A 21,395-nucleotide genomic window follows, 5' to 3' on the forward strand; every position below is an offset into this window, starting at 1 on the left:
TTGTTCACCACTTTCCTGATGAGAGGAGTTGGTGGAAAAGCGTACGCAAACATCCCTGACCAGTTCATCCACAGGGCGTTCCCCTGGGAGTCTGGTTGGGGGAACCTGGATGCAAATTCTGGGCATTGTTTGTTTCGCTTGTGGCGAATAAGTCTATAGTGGGGAAACCCCACTGAGAGAAGAGATCTTCTACGACCTCTCTGTGAAGAACCCACTCGTGTTCCTCTGGGAGGGAGTCTCTGCTCAGAGCATCCGCTAGGGAATTGAGCTCCCCTGGAACATGTTGCGATGACAGGAAGATGTTCCGTCTGAGTGCCCATATCCAGATTTTCTGGGCAAGCTTGGACAGATTTGGCGAGCGAGTCCCTCCTTGCTTGTTCAGGTAGAACATGGCTGTAGTGCTGTCCGTCCGGATTTGCACTGACAGGTTTAGTAGATGGGGCTCGAACGCCTGAAGCGCTCTGAATACTGCCAGAAGCTCTAGCAGATTGATGTGGTTCTTGGCCACTGAGTGAGACCAGAGACCCTGTGCTGTGTGGTGGAGATGGTGAGCTCCCCTCCCCGTCAGACATGCATCTGTAGTGACTACTGCCTGTACTTCGGGATCGTAAAAGGGTTTCCCTTTTGCGAGATTCTCTCTTGTCCACCAGTGGAGGCTTTGTACCAGTGTTGGCGAAACGACCACTAGATTGTCCCACTGACCACTTGCCTGAGACCACTGTTTCGCCAACCATTCCTGCATGGGACGCATGCGCAGGCGCGCGTGGGGGACCAGGTAAATGCATGACGCCATCATGCCCAGTAACCGCATTGCTTTGCGTACCGTTATTTGTTGACCGGACTGATAATGCGGAATTTGCAGTAGTATATTCCGAATTCTTTCTTCTGAAGGAAAGGTCAACCCCTCCTGGGTATCCAGGATTGCTCCTAGGAATTGTTTGGAGGTGCTTGGCACTAGGCTTGACTTCTTCTCGTTGATTGAGAAGCCTAATTCGTGGAGGAGGTCGATAGTCCTTTGAATGTTTGTCCTGCAAATTCCTGGGGTTTCCCCCGTTATGAGCCAGTCGTCCAGATAAGGGTACACTGGGATTGTCTCCCTGCGTAGGTGTGCAGCTGCCACCGCCAGTACCTTGGTGAATACCCTTGGTGCTGAAGCTATCCCGAAGGGCAGTACCTTGAATTGGTAGTGGCGACTGTCCACCTTGAAGCGCAAGTACTTTCTGTGCGCTGGGAACATGGAAATAAGCATCTTTCATATGCAAGGTTGCCATGTAATCTCCCTTTTTTAGGAGGGGGATTACCTCTTGTAGCGTGGTCATACGAAATTTTTGGGGCTTGACATACTTGTTGGCAGGCCGTAAGTCCAATACTGGGCGCATTGTCAAGTCTTTCTTTGGCACAAGGAAGTAAGTTGAATAAATACCCTTGTTTACCTGGTGCCCCGGGACGAGTTCTATCGCGTCCTTTTGTAGAAGAATGGTGATCTCCTCGAGGAGGATCTTCTGATGTTCTAGGGAGTGTATGTAACGCTCACCTGATTCCCACGGAGGCGCCGGTCTTGGCAGGATGGTGTCTGTGACTCGAAAAGTGAAGTGCAGGACTCGATTGGCTTCCGGGGCTGAGCCTCTTCGCACTGTGTGTCTAACTCGAAGAGTGAGATATCTGCAGGTGAAAGAATATGGGGTTAATGATCTGGGGTTGTCGGGTATCTCTCTCTCTTTCCCTTCCTCGCTTTTCCGTGGAGCCCCAAGGTCAACGTGCTCACCTTAGATAGGTAAATGCTGGACTCTCCATCTGCGTCTGGTGCAGGGTGCCGTTGCCAGTTCCTTCACTGGGTGAAACGTAGGCCTCTTGACATCAGAGGATTGCTACCTTCGTTAACTGCACGAACGGTGAGTTTCCGGACACCTTTTAAGTCCTTACAGTCTTTAGGTGCGTGGGCACGTTAATATGGAACAGGGCTCTGTATAATGCTTTTTCTATTTGTCTTGCAGGGCTCTTGAGGTAGAAGATGGTGTAAAGAAAGCCGAAGTTCGAGCCAGAGTCTTGGAATGAAGCGCTTGGAAATGCGTAAGTAAATGCCAGTTGCCTGCTTTTCAAAAGCTCTCTAACTGTCTCTTTTCCCTTGCAGCTGTGAGTTCGGGTGTTGAAGAGACGCTGGAAAACGCCAGAGTATTTGCAGGCGCCCTATTGTGGCGGGCGCGATGGCGCATAAGTAAAATACCTGTCTAATGTCTCTTCTTTTGTCTTTCAGGTGCAGGATTGCAGCGTTGAAGAAAACCGGAATTCGCGGAGTGCCGGTAAGTAATTCCACACAGGAATAACTATGCTTTTGTCTTCACAGGCGGAGGAGCAGCGTGAAGAGATGGTAGCTGCCGATGGATCAGGTGAGGAAAGCGCTGCGCGTGAAGGTTGCCGTGCTAACCTGTTGTTTCTTGTCTTTGCAGGTGCTACTGAAGGCTGGATACAGGAATGGTAAGCGTTTGTTCTTGCAGGTTCAGGATCGGAAAGAAGAAAACTGGAACAGACACGGTGAGCATTCTGCTGCAGATGCAGAATAACGCGAAGCACGTTTCATCAATCGGGTGTGGTTTAAATAGCCTTGGAGTGATGAGGCGTCTTCCTCCACGGCCTCGCATAGGTAAGAAAAGAGTTCCTGTTCCAGAAGAGTTCCAGTGTTGTATCCAGGGAGTGGAGCTTGCCCCACCCAGGTAAGAAAGTAGTCCCTGCTCACAGAGGATTCCTATGTTGCTGGTAAGTAAGCAGCATGGTCTGCTGCAGGTAAGTCCACCCAAGCATCTTCATACAAATTATGAGCCCGGCGCTTCCAGTGCCGGGACCAGTGACTTTGATGAGCCTGGTGCCACCGGCGCCAGGACAAGGTCCAAAAGGTCCCAGTGGGGACCGGCTGGTGCCTAGGATGAAGGTTAGGGGCCTGCTTCCAAGGACGTTGGGCTGGTCCTAGCTCCTTGGAAGCAGTGATCATGACAGTGTACTTTTTGTCGTGGAGGATGGTTCCGGGGACGCTGCAGTAGTTCTATACAGTACCCTGTGGATACTGTTGACAGCACCCATCTGTCTGATGTGATCCCTTCCCAAACCTGGGTGAAGTTTGAAATGTGTCCCCCTACTGGGGTTGCGTGAGAAGGGTCCCTGAACTGAGCGTCACTGCTTTGGTGGAGGCGTGCCGCCTCCCTTGCTGGGGCTGCCTCTGCCTTTACCACGACCTCTCCTATTACCTCTGCCGTAACCCTGGGTAGACTGTTGGTTGTTGTTCCACTGTGTACCCTGCCCCTGGGAATAGTTAGATCCTCTCTGGGAATTTTGGCCGCGTGGGCGATGAAAATTACTATTCCCTCTCTGCTTGGGGAGTTTATTGGTTAACTGGCCAAGGGATTTGAGTGTCTCGTATTCGTCCTTGGCATTTTTCAGTGCGTCTTCGACCGCCTTCCCAAACAACAGATCGGCTTCCACCGGTTTGTCTAACAATGATGCCTGAGTTTCTGTCTTAAAACCAGACTGCCGTAACCACGCATGTCTCTTGATAACAGTACCTTCTGCTATCAATCTGCCTGCGTTGTCCGCGGCGTCGAAGGTTGCTTTCAAAATGCAACCAGACACGGCTCTACCCTCTGCGGAAATCCGAGCTAATTGGCCCTTTAACGGTTCAGGAGCAGAGGCTATGAGAGCCGCGACTTCTTCCCACTGATGGCAGTTGTAGCTGGCCAACAGGGTGGTGGAGTTAGCAATCCTTGCTTGATAGGCGGACGTTGAGGCTACCTTCCTGCCAAAACCGTATAGTTTTTTGCTCTCCTTGTCGGGAGGAGCTTCTGACGAAGACAAGGGTGTTCCAGCCCTCTTACGAGTGTTGGTAACAACTAGGGAGTCTGGCTTCAGATGTCCTCTTATATAGAGAGGGTCAGACTGAGCTGCCCTGAAAAGTTTTTCAACCCTGGGATTAACTGCTCTGGTGAGGTTTGGGTTCACCAGGGACGGATCTATTCTTTGCTGAATGGATTTAAGGATAGGGATGGTCTGGGCAACCGGCCTCCTTTCTCCCACTAACTCTTCTGCGAAGTCCCTTTCCTCCTGTACACCGTGGGTGTCAATGTGAAAATGTTCTGCTGCGCGAGCGAGAACCTCATTTAGGAGGGGCTGGTTATCGACCGGGGAGTCGGTAACCGGGGCTTCGTTCTCTACCGGGGAATCTACTCTGTATGTTTCCGGGTCATCCTCTCCTTCTTCCTGGTCCTCATCAACCCCATAGTATCCCGTCCCGGTTTGCTCCTCTATCATCTCAAACTCTTGGTCTCCAAAGGAAGCCTCTCCTTGATACCGAGTATGGTGTTGCGTAAGGTTGTACCTCGAAGGGTTCAGACCTCATCGGGGTTTCAAACCGGGCCTTCTTACTCGGGGGGATAGGATCAGTAGAGCCTGAGGGTGTGGCCCCTTGTGGATCATACGAGAGGAAATGTTCAGGATTTTTATCATAAAAATCAGCCAAGGAAGACATTCTTGACATGACCCTATCTATGTCTTCACTGGACCATTTTTTGGAACTGGGAATGACTTTCTCAGCAAGTCTATGGGATTTATCCTGAGTAGCTTTACTGGTTGTGGACCTAACAGCAGACCTGGACTTGTCTGTCTGTTTAGGGGGGTTGGAGTGTCTCACAGGTGTGGAAGAATGTACAGGTAGATTCTTCTGCTGTTTTCCCCCTCCCCGTGCGTAGAAAAATGTTTTCCCTGTCCCTTAGTGGCTCCGGAGTTCTTCGACGCCTGGCGTCGAGGATCGGGGGAGGTGTCCTTGTCCTTCGAGCGTGGGGCCTCGCTGGTTTTAAATTGCGGGCTCCGCCTCCTGGAGCGCGGCCTGGGGGTGGAAGTCGTCTTCCGACGATCGAACTTCTGTTAGCCTAGGGAGCGAGGCACTATTGGCAAGAGTGGATGATTGCCTGGCGTCATGCGGCGATCTCGATCGAGAGCGCCCAGAGGACACCGAGTCGGACCGTTCTGTCTGTGCCTCTTTCCGAGAACTCTACGTCGTCGAGTCTCGGCTGGACTTAGTGTGTTTAATGTGTGTAGTATGTGAAGCGCTTGCATCGCCGGGGGTCTTCCCCATAGCTGCCCAGCCGGATGACCTTCCGAGGTCGGGGACCTGAGCTCGGCTGTCTTTCGACGCCGTAATGCCCTCGCCGCCCGAAAGTACGGCGTCGCTGCCATCGCTGAAGGCGCCCTCCGCTGCCATGGCCGCCTGCCTGGCTTGGTGGGCCCAACGCTTCATCGAACGGTCCTTAAGTGTCTTAGGTTTAAACCTACTACACGCTCTGCAGTTCGCTTCGGGGTGGTCCCTCGGCAAGCAGAGATTGCACGTGGCGTGCCTGTCGACCCAAGGGTATTTGCGGTTGCATTTGGGGCAGAATTGAAAAGGGGTACCCTCCATACGCACCTTGAGGCAGCGGGCTGTTAAGTGTTGGAAATATATAAGGTGTACCTATATACCAAGAGTGTAGAGTATGTACCACCCCCCACTCTCCCTACTTGCAGGGCCGAGGCCAGCGGCCTACCAGGCCCGGGCCGAGGCCAGCGGCCTTCCGAGGCCCAAATCCGTCGTGCAGCAGCCGACGGTCGATTTCTTCTCCAGCCGGCGTCGAGTGTCGAAGTTCGACGTTGGGGTGGGGAAGGATGTCAATAGATTATTATTTTATAATTTTAGCAAAAGTATGGCTAAGGCCAGGGGACTCCGCAAGATGCTTCCGACCATTATGGCGGAAAAAAACAATCTGAGGATCCTAGACGCGTGAGGATTCTTGGGTACAGTGGACGTCACACTAGGGATAGTATTACTGGCACGCCCTGTGTCGACGCCCATTTTCGAGTTTCGAAAAACAAACTGTAATACTCCGCAGCTTCCACTAGATGTCGGCCTATGCACAGCATGTGATCTAAGCAGATTCCACAAGCCTCAGAAATATATATATATATATATTATAGTTGGTTTACTATGAAAGGCTAGTTTATTATGTAATGTGGTTTGCTTCTAAAGGTATTGCTATAAATAAAGTTGTATTGAAGCACATGAAATGCAAAGCAAAACCTTACTGTTTATATCAACTAAACTTGAGATGATGTGCTCAGTTGCTTAAATTGTCCACATCCCGGTTTCACCAAAGTATGCGATCCTGGGCAAATCATGTAATCACTCTGTGTCTTATCTGCAGCTCTGTAAGTGATTCAGATTCACTTCACATCTTATATTAATATCTCATGCTATTATAAAAAAAAAGCCTAATGACTATAGAGTTGCTTTATAATAATAGTGCAATTTAGATATTTTGCACCACAAAGTTATTTGCCACTTGGCTTACTTAAGACAACTTATTCTAAAGTCATTTCCATGGTGCTTCCAAGCATCAAAGACTGATGATGTTCTTTGCAATGTCCTTTTCTGTGAAGTCACTTATGTTGGTGCAATCCATATGCAAATGAGCAGGTTTATATATGAGTTTCCTGCATCTGTAAAGATTCTGCAGTTTTATTGTTTTTGTTATTTATTAAAATGCCATCTGCCACTAATGTTACCAAAAAAGTAGTGGGGGTGGGGGTGGCTCGGCCCCCACTCCTGCAATGCTGGAAACTCCCCTGCCGAGGACAACCCCCAGATTCGCAGAGGGTCAAAGACCCTGTGACGAGTACAAAGTGCACTGTGCACACAGAGCAGAATCCATTTGGAAAACTCAACGATAACCAAGCCGCGAATCCGGGGGCTCTGTGATGTAATCTGCTCTGTGCAAGCACACAGAGCAGATTACATTATGGAGCCGCAGTGATCAAGGCCTTTCCCAAATAGATTCTGGTATTTGTAGTCTTGAGAAGATGGCTTGAAAAGTACACAAACCATACCAATGTCCGCACGTGCATATCTTAGTATGGTCTGTGTACTTTGGTGTCCTTTTCAAGTCAAGAAAGAAATTACACCATTTTTTTATTATTTCGAACATCATTTCATTGAATTTCAATTGCCTGACCCGCCCCCTCTGAACTCCGCCCCTACGCCGGCACTTGTGGGATCGATCCCTTTTACATTTTTCCATTTCCACGATTGGCGTTACCTTGGTGGAGAGAGAGCAAAGGGGAAGGGGCGGGTGAGTCCTCGACTCAATAAAGTACTCCAGTTACTTTACCGGAACGACGTTCGGGGGCACGTACGACTACACACCACACAGAACAAAACACGTGTCTCCAAAATAGGCGCAAACGATAGCCTCCTCCAGGCTAGGAGAAATAAAATGGCCCGCCCACAGAGGTGGCCAAGTCCCAGACAGGGATGGGGAGTGCTCTCAGCGCAAACCGCCTCAGCACTGGGAGCAGATACATACGCCCGTGCTAATGTGAAGAAACCATTACGAAATAAGAAACGGAAGGGTTGGAGGGCATCCACTGCACGCGATGAAAATCCCGCAGTTTATATAAAAAAGCAAAATAAATAACGTCCCGCCCCCTTCCAGACTGGCCATTGACATCACACAGCTCAGCAGACTGAGCAAAACACATAGACCTTTTAATTTTTCCCCTTGTAAATACAAAAAAAAATTCCATCGTAAAAGACAAGCAGAGCGCCCCTGACAGGATCACCTCTGGGGGTTTTATCACATCTCTATCCTCGCCACCCAGGTGGCAGGCACAGGTTAACTCCAGTGCCTCACACCGAGCTCTCCAAGTTACAGGCAGCGGAGACAGAGGAAGTGGGTGCCACAGCTGGGCTGCCCGCAGGCCAGACCTACGCAGCACTATTGCACACAGCAGTAAGAAAGGGCGCCTCACAATTCGCAGGGGTCCACCTCGCCCATCCAGTTATAACGGCTCATCGTGGCTGCTGGCGTCAGCCCGCTTCTGTCTTGGTTGGCGATTCCTGTTCCCTTCACCGCGCAGCCGCTACAGCAGCCCCGCAAGCGCCTCCCAGTGCACGGACGAGAGAAAGCAGCTTCACTACTTCTACAAAGAGCAGCTTCACTACTTCTACAAACAACGTGCAAGCACCGGCTCCCAATAATAATGGCGAGCGGCCAGCAGGCGGCTCACGCAGACCGACAAATACATACTAAAAACAGGGCCTTTGAATCACAAACAAGAAATACACCAAATCAATATCTACCTAAGGAATTTCCTTAGGTTGAGGAAAAAAAAAGCAGAAATCGTATTAATCACTTTTAAATACATTTTAGAATTTTTATTATGTATATTTAAATGTCATTTGGAAAGCCCATGGGCCTTAGTCACAGAAGCATGTTGTAATGGTGCAATCCCATTGAAAAAACACGCTGTGTACCAAGCCCCATACCATCACATGTATACTGAATTACATGGGATCAAATTCAGAATATAATTACCGCCCTTTGCTCAGACTGTGAACAATTGATCGTTCGTAAGGAATGCATTAATATTGTGTTTAGGAGAGCAGTGCCAAGTAAAAATTCCTGTTAGATGCAAGTTGTCTTTTAAAAGAGGATTAATTAGCCATGTAATATAATAACTGCATTGCAGATGGTATATTGACAAGATTTACACATCACTTTTTGATATCCCAAAATTGTCCTGATTTACGACAAATATTAGACATTTTAAATAGACCAATTGTTATACATCCAAGCTGTGTGAAAGCGAAATCACATTCTCCATGACTGCTGAGCTAAAGAGAAATCTGAGACTCGGACCGCTAGGTTAGCTTTAAATACATCTTTTCATGTAGCTCCCACAAAGTTGGGAACACCAATCGGGAAGATCACCTCATCTCAGCGCCACCAGGGACAAAATCAGAGGGACCAACCACTGATGGACTAAACGATCAGGTGACAACAGGGTGTGACATCACTTCTGAAGTTTAGGGGCTTTCAGCCAGGGGCGTCCCCAGTGCTGGAAATGAACACAATTTACTGAGGGAACTTCCTCCCTGTGCAGGGCCAGGGCTAACGGGCAAAGGTGGGGGAGTGGATTGTCAGTGGTGTGTTGGGTCTGAGGGGTGAAGCTAGGTGTCGAATAATGTGGGTGCGCTGAAAATAGGATGCTGGCTGCTTTGCATAAAAACAAAGTGCATTTTGAGAACATAACAATGACCACCAATTTATCAAACATGTCTGTGATAGTAATTCATATGTCAAGACCAGAGGCTCAGATTATGCTCAACTCTTCTATTGGCATTTGCAGGCCCCAAGCCAGCCAGCGAGGGGTAGCTTACACATCCCCAGAGCAGTTAAGTTGACCTGCGCTAGACACACAGTCCTATACTAGTCCACACTACCATGAGTAGGAAACAGGCCAGAGATTCCAGCAGGGAATCAGATGAGCCGCATTAAGTGTGCGGCAGGGACGTAGCCAGCATGGTACAAATTGATTTACAGCGCTTCTGGTGATCCAGAAGCTTCCACTTTCACTAGATTAGGGGGAGAAAGAAAGCCCAAGGGCGTACAGCACCTAACCCCCCACCCCGGGCTCACTGCGCAGAAGGCGCCGGAGTGCTAAACAAGCAAGGTGTTGGGATTAAGTGGGCTGGCTATCCACAAGCCACTATGACAGATGTTATTCCTCCATAAATCCGGAGAAACATGAGGGTAGCACCGGTTCTGAGTCTTTGGGACTCAGTGAAAACAGGGGGGAGGACTCCTCCTAGAGCTCAAGTAAGATGTGGAAGGCGATGAAGAAACATAGGAAAAGCCACATGGAAGAGCAAGCTGAAGTATGGGATGAGATTGACCCAGAAGTGCTAATTCATCCTAGGTCAGCCATGGGAGCCACCAGCTAAGGTTGCATCATACCTACTGAAGCACCTGTGCACTCTGGTGGACAAATAGGCCAGAAGCAAACTCGGGGAGGCGTGGCCTAGATCCTGAGTACAGGACAAAGTGGCAGACACGCTAGAGATAGATGACCGTTTGCTGACGTTCATGGGGCGATACAGTAGATACATTAAAAAAGGCATAGACAGGTCGTGGAAGTCCTGCCAGGGCAAAATGCTGGGCATAACAGGGCCTCTAGTTAAGATTCTACAGAGGGCTGAAGAATCGAAGGACCAGAAGGACACTGTGAATCCGAACAACCAAGCAGGCTGGGCCCAGTAGGGGATCTGCCTGGCAGGTAACGCAACTGTGCAATCGCAACAGAGCGAAGGAGTTTCATTCTGGTGAAGATAGACCCCAAATTCGGAGAACTAGCTGCTTTGGAAACAGCAGCAGCAGCCAGAGGGAAAGTCTGCACTGTCAGCACCTACATGGCTTTAGATAAAGCACAAGCTTCTGTAGGTTTTCTATGTATAACCATATGCACTAATAAATAAAAAAAGTTTACAAAAACAAGCATCTCTAAAGAGGGTGTTTGGGACAAAGGTTTTCAAAAGGGCTGGCAGATGAAGGGGCCGCTCGGCCAGTCTTTCTTCATTTCAACGGTCCACCGGTAGCAGAACGGCCTGGAGAGAGCAGGGGGAATGCAAGCCCAACCCCTTCTTCCCTTCACATGAAAGGGGCAAAAGCAGGGACTGGCGGTACGGCAACAAGCCATATAGCAATATGCAATGAAACCGATGGAGTATTTTCCTGACTGTGACCTCCTCCCATGTGGCCAGGAAACGGAAGCCGCTACCTGATTCTAACCCGGGGGTCGGCTATATGAGGGAGGATCACGTGGGGGGAGAAAACCTCCAGGGAGATATCATGGCTTCATTGGATGAGACATGGTAACCCCCTTTTTCTTTTTATGCAGGTGCAACGCCGACGCATGAACTTTGGGGCTGTGAAAAGAAGACTGCGTGAAGTCGGCTACAAGTATATGCTGATTTACCCGGCAAAGCTGAAAGTATTCCACAAGAGCAGAACATTGTTTTTTGAAACCCCGGAGGATGCTACAGAATGGCTGGACATGCAGAGCTGCCCCAAGAATCGGGTATTCAGAAGGACGACGGCGCAGATAAGTAACATGTGACCGTGGCACCCAGGGTGTTGCAGTCTAAGACATTGGGTCTTGAATATAGAACAGGGCATAGCCTGCTGGAAGTGTGCGACCAGGGCTATATACACGTGCATGATCCTTGAGCACGGGAAACTCAGTCGAGGTGTGGGAGCCTTACGGAACCAGCCCTCATACCCCCACGACGAATAGATTAGTTAGGTGACCGGCAGACCGGTGATGCCCTGCCGGATTCCTGACCTCGGCATTCCGAGGCAGGACCAAATGCGGGGGAGCCTGAGATCCAGGGATGGAGTTGGGCACCAGTTGGGGTCAGGTAGGGTGGGGGGAAGGGAAGGGGCTGTGTGCAGTGGCTTATAGTTGTGCAGGGAGGGGAGGGGGGTTAGATGGGGAGTTTTTGTTGGAAGAGGGAGGGGAACAAGCCCAATCTTATGTCACACCAGGCGGGAGGGAAAATCTAGGAGGGGAGGAGGGACCCACAGATGGAGTCGGGTAGCCTCAGAGTGGTGACCTGGAACGTGCGGGGCCTCAACAGCTATTTGAAGAGAAATAAAGTAATGATGTATCTGAGAAGGCTGAAGATTGACATAGCACTATTACAGGAAACCCACCTCACTAGGGAAAAGCTGGAGGTGGTTAAGAGAAAGTGGAGAGGGACTACCACCGGAGCTACATACTCAGCGTATGCGAGGGGGGGTCATCACGTGGGTGGCACCTCATGTGCCATTTCAGCTGCTTCAGACCACAATAGACCCAGAGGTTAGAATGGCAGTGGTGCGGGGGATGCTGGAAAACAGGGAAGTGAGCATTATAAACTTGTATGCCCCCAACCAAGGTACAGCGGCCTACTTTAGGGCCCTATATAGCAAAATTGGCCCCATACTGGGCGGTGCGATCGTATGGGGTGGGGGACTTCAATTGTACATTAAACCCCAAAATAGATAGATCAGATGGTAAACGAGACAGAACCAACCCGGCAGCAAAAGCACTACAAGCCCTGCTGAGAGACTTTGGACTCGAAGACATCTGGAGATGGCTGCACCCAGCATATAGGCAGGATTCACATTACGCGGCCCCACATAATCTGCACACGAGGCTGGACTACATGTTTGCTGCCGGGAGCTGGTGGGAAAAATGATAGGCGCGGAATACAAGGCCAGAGTGCTCTCGGTCTACTCCCCCTTGGTCCTGGAGTGGAGACAGCAGCAACCTAGAGCGAGGATCCCGACGTGGAAGCTTACAGCTGAGGTCCTGCAGGACTCGGGATTCCGCGAGGATTTGAGGGAGGCGATCACCGAGTACTTTGACATAAATACGGAAAGTGTACAATCGGAGGGAACCTTATTGGAGGCATTCAAAGTGGTAATATGGGGCGCAGCCATATCCAAATCCAAGGCGCTCCAGGGGGGCATAGAGCGAGATCTACAGGAAACAGAGAAGAAGCTAGAGGGCATAATGCGGAAGGGGGGGCACCTCGCAGGCGGACGATGAACGGGCAAAGCTGCTACAACAAACTAGCAGAGAGCACTGGGACAGATTATGCAAACTGAGCTATAAAAAATACGTTGAAAGACAACATGCGGGGGGAGACAAACCGGGCAGGCGGCTGGCTTGGTTATATAAAAATGAAACACCACGACCTGTGATCAGGGAGGCTAGAGAGGAAGAAGGCCAGGTCTGGGACACCCAGGAGGGCATCAATGAGGGGTTCCTTAGATACTGTAAGCGTCTTTATGAGGACGTAGGCGAAGAGATGGATCAAGATATACAGGAAACATTAGAAGACATAGGATTGTCCAAATTAGATGATCAGGAGCGGGAGGACCTGGACACCCAAATTACATTAGAAGAATTAGAGACAGTGGTCCAGCACCTACCCACGTGCAAAGCCCCAGGGTCAGATGGGCTTCCCAGTGAATTTTATGAGACATATACGCAAGAGGTGCTCCCCCCGCTGCTGGCCATGCTGAATGAGGCGTTTGAACACGGAAGGCTTCCAGAGTCCCTAAGGGAGGTAGTGGTCATCCCGTTCCTAAATCCGGGTAAGCCGAGCACAGACTGTGGGTCATATAGACCCCTATCGATGCTCAATCAAGACAGCAAGATCCTTACAGCAGCGCCGGCAAACAGGATTAAACGAGTCATCAGTAAATTGATACACCCCGACCAAACAGGTTACATTCCTGGCAGGAACATAACTGACAATCATAGGAGACACCACCACATTATTGACCAGACAGAGAAAGACCCCTGCGAACTGGGAATATTCTCGCTGGATGCCATTAAGGCCTTCGACTCGGTGAGATGGCCCTGGTTGCTAGCGGTTCTGAGAGAATATGGGATGGGGCCGGGGTATCTGGGGTTGGTCAAAATGGTATATAGTTCCCCAATCGCTAGGGTCAAAATGGGTGCAACATTCTCAGATAAATGGCAAATCAGTAGGGGCACTAGACAGGGCTGTCCCTGGTCGCCCATGCTGTATATCCTTACGGGGAGATAGGGATCCATACTGCAGGGGGATTGCATCTCATATCATTGTACGCCGATGATATGCTCCTATATCTGCGCTTCCCAGAGGAAAATCTACAATATGTCCTGGAGGTGATGGAGCGCTACTCCACCCTCTCGGGCATAGCAGTAAACCCCAAGAAATCAAGCATGTTCCATCTGGGGAGATACAGACGGACCCGGCTGAGGAGTCTACCGGTTTTGCTGATACCCGGGGAAACCGAGACATTCCGATACTTGGGAATCGACATATACCACACGACAGAAGAGGAACACAAACACAATACGGAAAAGGCATTTGAGGGTATCAAGAACAGCATGGGGTTCTGGTCCAAGCGGCCCCTGGCCATGATGGGCATAGCGGCTTTGATTAAGATGGTAGTTCTGCCCAGACTGTTACATTTTTTTGCAAACATCCCGTATATGATCCCCAATCGTTTATTTGTTAAGCTCCACATCCTGTGCAGGGGCTTTATATGGCACAAATCTAGGAACAGGGTGGTCCTCTGGAAATTACAAAACTCATATGATAGACGGGGTATAAATCTGCCGAACGTTGAGTTATACTATTTGGCGGGACAGCTTCTTTTTTTTATTTTTATTTTTTTTAATTTTATTGGTTTCAACTCAAACCTTTAAAATATTACACAACAAAACAAAACAACATTTAACATTTACATCTTAATAATGCCCCTGATGCCTTCTTCCCTTCTGCACCTTCCAATGTTAACAGGGGAACACTCACTTCTCCACTATGCATTCGGCCCATGTTTACTTTTTGGTCAATGACTATGGATCAGTTTTGTTTATCATCTCCTCGATTACTGCTAAAAATGAGGTTAGGGGCATAATTAGTTTCCGATCCATCCCGTTCCACAGATTCTGCCACCACTCCTCTGCACTCACTGATTGATGGTTTCCATACCACTGACCCAAGTGAATGGACCTTTCATTTTTTAGAGAGGGGCAGAATAACACAAGATGTTTAAGGGATTCCACCTCCTTGCAACAAAAGCGGCAGGTAAAGTTTGGGTCGGTAACTCCTGCTCGAAGCATAATGCAGTCTTTCGTTTTGTATGCATTCAACCTGAATAACATGAATAGCCTGCTTGCTTTTGAATTTGGGAAGCGATTCATGTATGGTTGCAATACATTGTAGCTTCTCGCTTCCGCGGGGGCATCTTTCATAGCGCTAGCGAGCAGGCGCTCGCTACCTGTGTTGATCCAATCGGCGCGCCATATCTTCACTTTCGCTGCTGTCGGGTTTGAGTGGAGGGTTTGTAGACTGATGTTGTGGATTGTTAGTAGATTGTCTCCTCGTTTCACCCATTGAGACAAAATGTCTGGGCCGTTGTCTCCCGCATGATGAAAGATCTTGTATTGGAGGATTCCCTCTTCAGCTTTAGATTTCCGGAACAACGCTAATTGGTTCCAGCAAAACCTGGCATGCAGCGATACCAGAGCGAGTTCATACCTTATGCATGCAGTAGAGATTCCTATCGGAAGGCTTAACGCCTTGGACCAAAACATGTGCTCCAATGAAGCCCAATGTGTCGGTGGGCATCCAAAGGCATTTTCAGCGCCGTATGTCAGAATCGGGACCACTTTTTGCTCATAAAAATTTCTCAGTGGTCATATTGAAAAGCGCCCGTATTTTTTATGGATTACAAGGGCCTGACATGCCAGCTGGCCGCATTTCCTCTTGGACTCAGTCACCCACGGGTCATCACAGATACTCGAGTTCAAAATCATGCCTAGATATTTTACTGAGTTTGACGTCCGGAGATCAACATGATTTAGTGACCACACTTGTTTTGAACGCATTTGTTTTTGATACATTCTTAGGTTTTCAAACACCAAACTTTCGGTCTTTGCTGGGTTGATCGTCAAGCTGTTCATGTTTACGTATTTTTGGACCGTGTCCAGTTTACGTTGGAGGCCGATCGGAGTTTGATCTAGAATTACCAGCTCATCGGTATACATCAACCAGCTTATCGGCGATGAGTTGAGCTTCGGAGGGAAAGCCCTCACGGATTGAATTTCTTCTCCGATATCGAAAATGAAAAGGCTGAAAATTGCAGCTGCCAGCGGGCAACCTTGCTTCACTCCTTTGAGAGTCCTGATTTTGGCAGACAGGGTGCCTGCATGATCAAGCCGAATTGAGATTGATGTGTCTGTGTGTAACTCTTTGATTGCCGCAAGTAGGTCTTCCGGGCAACCCCAGATTTCCAGTTTATGCCACAGCACTTCCCGATCAATCATGTCAAATGCCATGGAAAAGTCAACAAAAGCTGCATAGACTTTCGTGTTTGGACGTATGGCTTCCATCTTCAGAAGATTTAAGATTAGCAGGTTCAGTGAGCACCCCACCATTTTCACAAAGCCTGCCTGTCTTTCGTCCACTTTTTTGGCAGATTGGGCCCACTTAAGTTTGTTTTGCAGCAATGATGCATAGAGCTTACCTAGAACGTCAAGCAGTGCCACTGGTCGATAGTTTTTTGGTGACGCTCTGTTCCCTTTCTTAAATATTGGCACTATTATCCCTGACTTCCATGAGATTGGCACTTGTTTCTGCAAGTTTATTCTTGCAAAAAGGTCGAAGCACAAGTCAGCCCACAGGTCAGGAAATTGTTTGATCATGAAGTTTGATAGACCATCTGGGCCCGGGGCCCTTGAGTTCTTTGTCCTCATTATTGCCTCTCGAATTTCAGCTCTTGAAAAGTGTAAATTCCAGTCGGATTCAGTTATTGTGTGCATATGTGGATCCAGGGTTTTGTGATATAGTTCCGTGAAATGCTGGACCCATTCAGCTTCCGTCACCTGGCATGTAAGCAGGGCCTCTTGTGGGGTTTCCATCTCATTGATTGTTCACCAGAACTCTCCGCTGTTCTTATTTGATAAGATCTTTAACATGGCCTCTGCGTCATTCTGGTGTAATACAAATTGATGGCTTTTGATCCAGTTTTTATATCGCTGTTTAGTTACTTTGTTTCTTTGCGTTATTTCGTCTTCTGGACCTTGATTATTTTTCCTGATTTCAGCTCGCATGGATCTTTTGCGTTGCATCACCATTAGATCAAAACAATGTTTTTTCCGGAATGACCAATTTTTCATTCCATTATTTTTGCTTTTAAATTGCGCCAATATTGGTGCATATTCGATCTCTGACGGCATCAACTTGAATTGGGAGCATATTTTGACCACTTCGTGTTCTTCCAATCTTATTCGCAGACGATTTGATTCTGCTGAAATTTACGATCCCCATTTTTTGCTTAGGACCCCTTTTGTGTAGTGAAATTTTGCTACCAGCATTTCGTGGTCACTATTTAGCATTGCACGAATATTCAAAGATTTTATTCTCGCATGCAATGTGTCAGAGATAAAGATGTAGTCAATAGTCGAACTGGAGCTTTCACGCTGTCACGTGGGCTTCGGTGGAATGTCTCCTAGGGTACAGCCATTTAACATGGACAGGCCTCTTGCATTCATTTCTGCTGACCAAGTTTGAGCAAGGCGACCTTTGACGGCACTCTGGAGTTTAAAGAGATCAATATTTAAGTCGCCACAGCGTATCAAGCCAGATCCACTTGATGATTCGAGCAGATTGTCAATTATGGAGGAAACTTGATCTATGAAGGGATAAGACCCGGTTGATTGATGATTCCAGTACACATTAATTATGTGGATGACATCATAAGTCAACGGTTTCTCTATAAGCTTTCTTATTTCGCAGACTTGTATGTAGGGCGTATAATTTTTAGAGTTTATCAAGCGGTAACCTGAAGACCGTTTGATCAATGTTAACAGCCCTGCTACAGGCCGCCCCTTGTCAGCTTTTGTTGCTGGATTCAAAGCACCCTCAAATTCAGATGTCACAGGCAGGTCGCGAAGCCAGGTTTCTTGCAAGCATATCAGGTGCAAGTCTTGGAACCAAGCGTTATTGAACAGATGGAGAAAACTGCGCGTGTTCCATGACGCAAACAAACACTCCTGGTCCGAACTAGGCTTTGAACATTCGCTGTGATTGTTATTATTTAGAGCTGAAGCTAGCCAGTTCCATTCTTGCATTACAACTTTTTCTTTTCCGTTAATTGGTGATGAGTCCACCGTGATACCCTCTGACTCTTCATCGATTAACGTTATTTTGATTTTCGCCATCGGGCTTGATCTGTCTGCCTTGGCCAGCTCCCTGGCTACAGTGTTTTGGGAAGTGGGAGCGGAGGGTTGCTTGTTAAAGTGTGACCCTCCTGACCCCTGCTGGATCTGTTGAAGCTGAACAAGAGCTTTAGGGCTATGAGAAGCCTCTCAAAACGGTGGCGTTTCCTTTAGTGTGTGTCGTGAGCCGCATATTCCATCAGTCTTCAGCTGTTTACTGTATCTTTCTGGCTCCGCTAATTTGTAAGTGTCAAAGCCCATCGATAACAAATCTTCATCAGCCTCTAGTATTACATTCGCTATTATATTGGAGTTTATTTGCAAGATCACCTTGCCTGTACACCGCTCATCCGGGAATTCAACTATTTGCAGATCTTTTGAATCCAGTGATCTAAGCCGAGGTATATGGTGAAGTAATCTTAACACATTAGATCTGTTCAAGATTAATTTATCGCCACCTGCCAACCTCTCCAACATAATTTTGATCAAGATAGGCGTTGCATCCGATCCGTTTTTTCCTGTCAGTTCTCAGTCTTATGATTGCTTCTTTTAGACGATGCATCCTGATAGTGGTCGACTTTCTGTGGTGAGGCATGTATGGCGAACGGTGCAGACATCACCGGCCCTTCGTTTGTTTGTGTGAGTTTTACTCCGTTCAATGCTTGTTGGCCGACTTCACTGAGATCCAACTTCTTCTTCTGATTAAGCAGTCTGTGTCTTTCCCCTTTTGCTTGAAGCATTATGAACTCCGGGCTCCTAGGTTCAAAATCTCTCTCCTCACCTTCTCTAACCGGAGACACCGGCTCACAACGCCTCTGGGTATTACCTCGTATTGATGTCGACCAGGAGCTCTGGCTCACTTCTGTCGTGACTCTTTTGGGAGATACTAGTTCTTTTTCCCGAATCTTCGGGTCAATGCTCAGTTTCGGGCCGAGTATCATTTGGGAATTTTTTTGTGTACCTTGTTCACCGAGCGGTGGTTTCGTAGTAGCGACGCACTCTGGTTCTGTCTCCTCATAAACAGATAGGTCCATTAACTCTTTCTGAATTGCCAGGTCTTCCTCTCCTGACAGAATTTCAACTGCGGACATCTTATTTTCCACTGTTTTTGGTTGGACCGCTGCCTTATCATTGATAGTGTCCGCTAGTTTAAGACTTGAAGTGATTGCTTTGTCAACCAGTTGGAACATGTTCAGATTCCGTAAAAATTTTCGTGCACCCTTTTGTTGATTTTTTTTCCGAGCAGGTAGATTCTTTTGCTTTTTCTCTGTGCAAGGTGGAATTTTTTTTGCAACCATATTGACTTTGGTCTGAGTTTCAGAATCTCGATTTCCGAAAATGGGGAAAAGCCCGGCCGAGGTCTCAATAGCCGCGGGGCGTTCAATCAGCTCAATCACCTGAACTACTTCGTTTGCAAGAGGCATTGAGCCAGATGCCTTTTGAGAGTCTAGTAAGGCAGGGTTTGCAGCGTTTTTGGCTTGGTGGAAGGCCGCGTTAAACGACATGTCTAGAGCATTAGGAAGCCCCACATTTCCACTCTCCGGCACGCCGTTGTTTATGGGAATCTCTACCACAGATGCATCCAATGGTGATACAACGTTGTGCACAGGGGACCCCGGTACATTCCCTTCAATTGTGAGACTTTCCAGTGGTCTGACACTCAGGTTCTGAGATTGCAATGGCTGGAGCAGTCGTGTCGAATTCCTGGTCTGCTTCTCAGCATTAAATACGGCTTTTCCAGGGCATTGCAACTCTGGCCTTAATGCCTCAGTCATGTCGCTGACACAACCCAGATCTTCTCCTCTTTGTGTGATCCGAGATTTTTGAAAGAGGGACAAAGCTTCCTTCGCAACCTCTGCAAACAGTTTTTTGTCGATCGTGTCATTCTGTTTCACATCGTTTAAAGAATTCAATCCTGCCATTATATTGTGATTTAGCTCCTCTTGTTTAGTCTTTTGGTCAGTGTGAGATAATTCTAAATGCAACACTTTTGAGTTCATCATGGCCAGTAAAGTTGTAATGTCTTTCACATTTTCGTTTAGAGATTCATACAGCTTGGTGAAGGGCGTTAAGGAAATAGCCATTGCAGATGTTAAGGCTATTAAGAGTTCATTTGCCGGTACATGGCACAAGGGGCTGCACATCCCTCTCTTCCTTTCTCCTGTGAGGCACGGGGTACTCGTCTATACCGCGCTCTTTCTCGCCGTATTTTAGGAAAAGGGTGTTCGATAAATGATGAATCTCTTGCGGTTGAGTCATTTTCCGAGTCTTCACTAATTGTAGAAGTGATTTCTTGAGTTTGAGGGCACAGCCTGGGTGTAAATGCTGCAATACTGTGTAAGGGCAGTCTTTTCTGAGAGTTTACTATGTAGCTCTGGTGTGACGATGATGACTCGCCCAAGGATCCAGCAACAACCGGTTTGGGTCTTTTGTAGTTGCCGGATCCCCATATATCACGGTTTACATTTGTGATATTGGCGCAATTCCTTTTCTGAAGAACTTTAGTCATCGTGTCCTGCACTGGGGTGGATGTCACAGACTGTTTAATTGAGTAGGATTTATTTAAATTACTCAGGTTTTGTAACACCGTGGAGACCACCTCTAAAGAGTTTCTCTTGTCAGCGGTGGGGGGGCCCACATCACTGCCCCTCGGCGCACAGCCTACTTGTGAAACACACATTGCAGCACAAGTACGAGCTGCTGGTAGCAAGACCTCAGGGGTTAGTATTGATGGTAAAGCAAGGGGCGTAATCTCAGACGATTGCCCTTGTGGTTAGGGACAGGTTTACAATATCACTTGTATCCTGAGAAGCACATGCCTCAAGCACGACATCAGAGCTGGCAGTGCTTCTAGCAACGAGTTCTACATTCTGACTCTCCGAGGCCGCCGCAGCAAAGCGGCTGGCAAGGCGAGCCTCTGCCTGATCCAACAGGCGTTGCTCTGCCTCCGCGTCTCCAACAATCGTGGCGCATCCTCCCATCGCTTCCGCTTCCTTTGACAGGCTCCGCCCACCGTGAACAACGGGAGCTGCCAAGTCTGCCGACAGCGGCCTTGCCTCCCACTGCTCCGCCTCAGTTCCAGCACTGGCCGGGGCCGCTGCAGGCTCCGACCGACCTAACACACAGAGAACACCCTCCTCCCCCGGAACGGGGCACGGCTCCCCCAACCCCACTGGTGAGTCATGTAGTACGACACGTTGAAAAACGACTGTGCCGTTCACGGGACTGCCAGTATAAGACACGTGTTGACTTTTATCTTCAGTTTGGTTCGGGTTATTAGACGCGGGTGTTAGGTGAATACTGTCAAGGTAGGTAGGGACTGAGGGAGCGACTTGATTTGAACATGAGCAATCTTCGTGTAGCAGAGGCTGAAATACATCATCGCGCATCTGGGTGGCATGCTCTCTTGTAAAATCTGTGATTTCTGACGCTGAGCGACAGGAAAAGTATTGGCTCACCTGTTTCTGGCGCGCGCTTTTTGTCGGCAGTTCTTCTTGAATAGCCATGCGTTTGGATTGCGCTCTGGTCCTTAGAGATGATGTTAAGTTGGATGGGTCCATCATCTGCACTGCGCCACTCGCCAAACAGCCAAACAGTGTCCTCCTCAGCCCTTAGTCCTCAGGACTTAACGCCACAAGGGTAGTGGAGGCGGCCTTTTCTGTCTGCTGACCCGGTCAGGTGACTTGGTCAGGTGGCAATCAGTTAAAGGCACACGCACCTCCTTTCTCCTTTCTCCACTTGGATTCTGCCACTCGCCACAACCAAACAGTGTCCTCCTC

General features: G+C 48.5%; 1 protein-coding gene across 4 annotated transcripts in view; it reads right to left on the reverse strand.

Annotated features, from left to right (window-relative positions):
- Positions 1–21,395, reverse strand: part of TRANK1 (tetratricopeptide repeat and ankyrin repeat containing 1) — a 2,632,183-nt gene that overhangs the window by 2,316,487 nt on the left and 294,301 nt on the right. The window contains exon 1 of one of the 4 annotated variants that reach the window (XM_069613198.1): positions 7,822–7,932. The exons of the other annotated variants lie outside the window; for them this stretch is intronic. Coding sequence (XP_069469299.1) covers positions 7,822–7,865 — 44 coding nt within the window. The 5' untranslated portion in view covers positions 7,866–7,932. Of the gene's footprint in view, positions 1–7,821; positions 7,933–21,395 lie in introns of those variants that run through there. 4 annotated transcript variants of the gene reach the window in all.

This window comes from Ambystoma mexicanum, chromosome 5p (assembly GCF_040938575.1).
Source record: "Ambystoma mexicanum isolate Mex_15411 chromosome 5p, UKY_AmexF1_1, whole genome shotgun sequence".
Taxonomy (NCBI): domain Eukaryota; kingdom Metazoa; phylum Chordata; class Amphibia; order Caudata; family Ambystomatidae; genus Ambystoma; species Ambystoma mexicanum.